Raw genomic sequence first — 6,891 nt, 5'->3', positions numbered from 1 at the left:
CAAGGAAGTCTAGCCCAAACCGGGACAATATTTTAAATATTCCAAAACTGTTGTAATAGAAATCACAGTTAGCAGTTCTGCTGATAGTACTTATTTACATCAATATCTGCTTATTACCAGATATTGATGTAAATAGAAATTTTTTTTAATAAAAATTTCTGTAAACATTTCTTTTCATAGAGATGGTCATGCAGTGATTCCAAAACCCAGAAGCCCTGACAGCTCAAATCCATGGCCAGTGAAAGCTAATGGTAAGATTTGCTTGTTTATTTATTGCAAGTGAAGTGCACACATTTATAAAAGTGAAGGAACTGGTAAGGACCTTAAGATACCATCCTAGTCCAGTGGCTGCACTAGAACTCCACTTAGTGAGATCAGCTCCAGTTTGCTTGATCTTTCTTTTAAAAGCTCCATGAAAAGAGATTCAACAATAGTCTCTTTGTGATGGCATTTCTCTTGTAGTTTAGACATTCTCTTTAATATCAAGCTTAAGTCTTTCAAGAATTTAAAAAACCCAATCAATTATTATCATCGTAATTGTTATTATTATTAATAATAATAATGTTGTTGTTTCCTCTGACAACAGGGCTGTCCCCACGCCCCTGAAATTAAGAGTCTCATGCTCTACCGAGCGATTTGCCACATGGAGGCACATTGAAGAAGAACACCAGGTTGGAGGTGGTGCTGTAGAGGGCCACCTGCTCCAGCAGCACAGTGGCTTTGCCATCTCCACACCTCTGAGATTAGAAGTCTCATGCTCCACCAACTGAGCTAGCCAGGCTGCTGTAGCAAGTGGCCTTCTGTGGCATCACCTCCAACCTGGTGCTCTTCCTCAACAGGCCTCCCTACGGCCAGGCCCGGAGTGTGGGCAGGCAGCATTCAGACTTAACAGAGTTAGTTCTTTTCTAACTCAAACCAGGACGTCAGCCATAAGAATACCAATTTGTTACATTTGAAAGGGCTTCAGGTCTCCTCTTTTTGGTCTTCTCTTTTTCAAGACCAGAGGAGTTCAAACTGATTTTATTGCTCCTCTCCAGGTTGTTTACATCTCACTGTTTTCAAGTGTGGTGCTTCTGGTCGACACACGTGGCATGAAGTGAAGCCTACCAGTGTCAAGCAGACAGGAAGAATTATTTCCAGGGTTGTGTAGACAGCATTCCTGTTAATACATCCTGAGTGAGATTAACTTCCGTTTGCTAAATAGTTCCCCATTCACTCACTTAGACCCAGGATCCTTCACCACCTACATTTGCTTCCGTGCAGAGCAATTGCCTGTGAAGTTAATTATTTACCATCGTAAGCATTAGCTTTTTCTTTGAAATGTGGCACTTTGCATTTGTCTTGAGTCATCATAGTTGCTTTTTTAACATAGTTTTTCTTTTCCTTTAATGTATCTAAATAACTTAAAGTATTCATCTTGCTTTATGAAATCATTATATCTCATTTCAAAAAACTTAGTCAAGATCCATTAGGAACAAGCCCTAGAACATTAACTTGGAAGACCCCACTTAAAACTCCCTTCCCGTAAATGATTTCTTGTGCATAGGTTCACAAACAAGATATAAGGTTAATCTTAACCTTTAGTTATTTCATCTACGAGTTTCTTTGTTTGTAGAAGTGTAATGTATATGAAAACTCAGAACTTCACTAGAAGCTAGGTGTATAGCATCTACTAGTTCCACTTTGCCTCAGTTATTATACTAGTAATGGGATGTCTACGATTAGCAGTGGTCTCTGATGCAGTAACACACTCTTCATTACCAAGAAGAGAAAGGTACCTTTGAACAAGGACTCGGATGTCAGATGACGTTTTAAAAAAAAAAAGTGATAGGTGATTGTGGGGTTGTATTTTGTACGTTTCAAGGGAAAGGTTATCGTGCCCTTGTTCCCAAAGGTGCATGTTTCCGCTGTATGTTGTTAAGCTGTTTATCAACATTTCTCTTTGCTTAGAGTTGCCTACTTGTATTAGCATTCATGCGTTCTGATCCCACTGAATGTAACATTCAAAAGCCATTGTATGAGTATAGTTATCAGATGTAAGTGTGGCGATGTCCGGTGACCAGACAGGTAGAAATGTTATTCATTTCATAATATGATACTAAATTCCTTGTTTCTTTTATAAAAATAATTGATCGGGTCTACTTTAATTTCTGTGAAAAAGTTGCTGTGAAGTTGCCTTTCTCCATTTTTGTTTAGGTTGTTCCTATGATGATCCCTGTGATAAAACAGAAAAGACAACTGATGCTTGCGGGCCCAAGGTAAATATTCCTCTGTCGTGTCTATTGTCATTAACCCGAGAGAAGGATCTGCTTCACACACTTTTAAAAAAAAAAAAAAATTAAACACTCCATTAATGAAAGTATGCAAACCTGCTATTGTCCTAGCAATGTAAATATGTGAATAAGCAGTGATCATAATAAACAGGGAAGTTTTTTACATTGATCTTCTCTTTCTTTGGGGCTGCTTTATTGAAAGACAGAAGATCTTACGAGAAGGATGCAAGGCAGAGATCCAGAAAACTCCATTCTGTTCAGTTTCTGCAGATGCTTACATGTTATATTTACTAGATGATTTTCTTTCTTTTTTCCCTCCTTTGTTTTTTCTGAGAAATGCTGTGTTGTGGGACCAAAAGTATTGAGGCCTGCGTATGTTTTATAAAATAGTTTATGATAATGTTAAATATTACTATGTGTTCTCTTGTTGCTTCTTCAACACCATGTGGTTTTCTTCTTAGTTGCTTTAAAACTTTATTTGCTTTTTTCATGTGAAACTTCTAACACACCTAAAAGCCGCCCACCCGTCACCCAGCTATCTGACAACAATGTGATATGAATGGGAGTTTTATTTGTTGCTAAGTAGAGCAGTGAACTTTTTAAGGGTTGCTTGCTGCTCCAGCAAATAGCCCGAATCTTTAAGAGTTACTTTGTTCTTCATTTTCTTAGATAAATGGCAATGGCATCCTAGCACCTTCTCGGGCAAATACGGAAAACAATATCCATCACACAAGAGGACAAGTGAATCTCTCAGGATCTGGAGATGCGCCTTCCCTTGGCTTTACCAATCAGATGTCAGATTTTTCTAAACACAGTGACAAATCAGGTACAAGGAGATGAAATGGGAGACAGCATTATTCAGTGTCTGGTGTAAAGAGAGTCAAGGCATTGTTGTATAGGCTGAACTACATCAATGTTAGACTGACCATCAGGTTTAAAAAATCACATCCAAGTTGTGTGCTCTACTTCAGAGCAATTAGTTGATGTTTGAAGTAGACTTATGAAAATTGGATTCCGTGTTAGAGAAAAATGAGGGAATGATAACAACTAGATAAAACAGCTAGAATCATAACAGGTAGGAATAATGCCGTGGTATGTGTCCCTTCCATTTTTCCCCAAAAACATCCTATATTGGGAAAACTTAACACTTTATACTATATCTCTTTAGAAACAGAGGTTCCAGATGATGAGTATTATGATGAGGATGATCACAATGAAGTTGTCCAGTATCTGTTGGATGTTGTAGATGAAGAAGCCCAGAACCTCTTAAATCGTAATAATGCAACTTCAGAGGCTCAGAGTCTTCTATATCTCAAGAAGGCTACGTCGGATCATCACCTGCCAGGTAATGTGAGCCATTAAAATAGCGTATCATTAACAGCAAAATATTTCTTGAAACAACGTAAGCAATTACCTCATAATTGTAAGCAGTGGATTTGCAAGAGGGAGAGGTGACACTGAACTGATGTATGAACTGTAGGTTTCCCAAGTAGAACACAGAGAAATGATTGCAGATTCCAGTGAATTTCAGATGAAATTTAGTAAGTCAAGTTCTGTTTTAATAAATCTTACTTTAAGTAATCTGGGAAAATTGATCCCACTCTGGCATTGTCTCATTACCTGCTTCTGTCCATACATCTTCCTTTTTCTTCATTCCATCTCCTTAGCTGCATTTGTTATTAACTGAAATTTAGCGTGGAGTAGGATTTGTAGTTCCTTTGTGCTGTCACATTACATATGTCTGCTCCAAAATATAAAGCAAGATGCTTGCTACTCCTGTAGAAGTTCCTTCTAGAACCTTCCGAAATTGTAATTATTTCAGCTCCTTTGCTGCTCTTCTAGTTCATTGGGTTGTTGTCACTGGTCATTGCATTAGAAATCTAAGCTGAATAATATCATTAGAGCTCCACTACTTCCAATTTTTTGTAGCTAGGATCTGGCCTTTGCAATGGAAGACAGATCAAATCAATAAGATACGGCAGCGCAGAACTACTGTAGCACTTAGATACAAGTCATATTTTATCCAGCACATCTTAATTAGGTCTTGTTAATCAAAAAGCAAGTAGAATCCTATTCTAGTTCTGCTGCTGGTCTAAATGTAACTGAATTGCAGAAACATTAATGACATGGGAATCTGACTATGGGAATAGATGGAATCTGTCCATCTCTTATGCTGTGGCACAGATGTTCTGTTAGCTCTGCAAACAACTTCACACGTGATGACAGCTATTTCATTTAAAAGAGAAAGAAGCCTAAAGTTGGCTTATCCTATACAGTAAGACCGCTTTTCCAACACACGGGTAGCAAAGGGACTTAAAAGATGTTTCCTGGTTGTTCTGGCACACGTATTCCCTGTGTAGTGCCAGACAGATGTAACAGGGCCCACATTTGTGAGACGGTGACTCCTGGGCATCTTTTAGTGTTTCTGTGCTGTATCTCCTGATTTTCCTGTTTCAGTGGAGATGAATGGAAAGCTGACAGAAGATAAGTCTGAAGACACAGACTGTGACGGGTCATCTTTACCTGAAGATTTTACGGAGGTGGGATGGCAAGAAGCTGGCAGACGTTTGTCAGCTGATTCTGCTTTGTCAATTTGCTCTTTCAATATATTGTTTTCCTTATAGAACTTGTGGAAATAACTTTGTGTATCTTTTAAGTGAAACATCTTGGTCAGTAATAGCTGTAAATGGTTTCAAACACTTATTTTTTAAATTGTGTATGGTTATCATAAATAACTGTATAAGAGAAGAGATCATGAAGTTATTTTGTGCTGTTTCTCATATAAAGCCCAACAGCTACTGCCTTTTTTTCCAAAAAGGGTGGTAATAAGCTTGTTAGTATTATTTCAGGCATTTAATCTAAAAGATTCCCTTGGTTCCTGCTCAAAGAAGCAATCACAATGAATGATGTGTTGACTTAACTGTCCAAAATGCAAATTTGACCTTTCCTTTCCTCCTGTATTTTACTAGGGTATGTTTATTAATTTGAATAACATCTATACGTGGTTTACCCTACGCTATTGCATATCCTGTTTTACATCAGTCATTAGATGCCCAGGTTTTGTCTCGTATTTCACATCAGCAGAACTCTGTCTATCCAGCACATCCAAGATGGCCTATTAAGTATAAATAATTTTGTAGAGTTTTTTTTTTTTTTGAGGAGGATTGAAATACCTTTTTCTCCAAGTCTTCATCATCTGTTGAGAAAGATGTATATAGGAGTACCTGTCATTTAGAGGTACATGTTCTGTTCTGTATAGGGATGGTGGCTTGACAGCAGGGAGAAGTTTTTGCTATCAAACTTTACCTTATAAAGGGTTTTTAAGTATTAGAAACAAAAAAGTCAACTGCAGAAAATTTAGATAGCTCTACTGCTGCTGTGATTCAGGAATAATTTAAGATAGCTTTTTGGCCTTGTTACAGTAGAGCCTCTTTCCAAGTGCTCCCTGTTCTCACCCTCTGTTATACTGGGTTAATGAGATGGCTAAAAGAGGAAATTCTTTTATTATGTGCTGCTTTGAACTTAGTACCCTTCAGAAATAGTCTGTGTAATTGTTAATTGTTTAAAAATTACGGTTGGAGAGTGCTATGACTATGTCCTTTAATGTGTGTTGAAATGTTGCTTCCATTAGCTGACACATGTCAATGGTTTTGAAGATTATTGTGAAATGAAAGCTGTGCCAGAAAGGTAAGATTTCTTTTTGAGTGTTGTTTTGAAAGCAAACCCGTGAAGTCTGAAACTCTGAAGAGGGATATGTTATAATGAGGGGGGGTGGGGGAACAGAACCAAAACAACCAACAGAAACCCAAAACGAAAATCCCAACCACCCCCCAAACCAAACCAAACCCAATAAAATATCTGCGCACTATCTTGTTGAATTGCTCCCTGTCTGTTCTTGTTAGTTAGAAGGTTACAATTTGCCTGAGTGCTGGTCAGCCTGACGGGATTTACTGTGCCGCAGGTTTATTTATTCCTCTGACGTGTCTTTATAGCAAGTAACTGGGCTCTGTTTGAATGTCTCCAAGAAACTTAATTTGATTTGTACTAATGATTTGGTACTCCTATGTCAATGCTGCCTTTAGTTTGAATCTTTACAAGTTTCATGAATGTTACTTCTGGTTTTAGAGCACAGAAACTAAACCATGTAGTTCCACTGGTCCATCTGTTTTCATCTGGGTGCTTGGGGCTTTAATTTTTTTTTTTTTTCTAACATGGAAAACTAAGGATATACCTAGCCAAGTAACTAGCTGTCCCTTTGAGCTACCTTGAATTTTGGAAATTCCCAAGGTTGTTTTTCATTGTGAAATAATTTTAGTTTTAAGTGAAGCTTCGGTCAAAGTGTATATACTTGTTTTTATATTTTGATGAAGTTTCTGGGAAGCTTTGGGTTGAGACTTGGCACAAGTAGCAACATTATGACCTACAATACTAAATACATTTATCACCATCTTCAACAAAGCTAGAAAACTTTCAACTGAAAATAGATATTCCAGTGTATAGGTAGTGAATTATGTGAATGGTACAAATCTGCTATTGGGTGTTACTAGACTGCTTAGCCTTTGGAAACTAATTCCAATGATAGTTATTTGTAGGTTCGTGTCTTCCTGCCTCTTTTTAC

General features: G+C 37.7%; 1 protein-coding gene across 1 annotated transcript in view; it reads left to right on the top strand.

Moving 5' to 3' along the window:
* The first annotated feature begins 2,048 nt into the window (after window positions 1–2,048).
* Window positions 2,049–6,891, top strand: part of LOC104495762 (tyrosine-protein phosphatase non-receptor type 13-like) — an 11,253-nt gene continuing 6,410 nt past the window's right edge. Inside the window, exons 1-6 of the mRNA XM_010138771.1 lie at window positions 2,049–2,067; window positions 2,197–2,258; window positions 2,943–3,099; window positions 3,442–3,618; window positions 4,731–4,813; window positions 5,905–5,960. Of these exons, the coding sequence (XP_010137073.1) occupies window positions 2,049–2,067; window positions 2,197–2,258; window positions 2,943–3,099; window positions 3,442–3,618; window positions 4,731–4,813; window positions 5,905–5,960 (554 nt within the window). The remainder of the gene's footprint in view (window positions 2,068–2,196; window positions 2,259–2,942; window positions 3,100–3,441; window positions 3,619–4,730; window positions 4,814–5,904; window positions 5,961–6,891) is intronic.

The sequence above is a fragment of the Buceros rhinoceros genome, unplaced genomic scaffold (assembly GCF_000710305.1).
Source record: "Buceros rhinoceros silvestris isolate BGI_N320 unplaced genomic scaffold, ASM71030v1 scaffold3556, whole genome shotgun sequence".
NCBI classification, from domain to species: domain Eukaryota; kingdom Metazoa; phylum Chordata; class Aves; order Bucerotiformes; family Bucerotidae; genus Buceros; species Buceros rhinoceros.
This window is presented reverse-complemented; position numbering and strand designations above follow the sequence as displayed.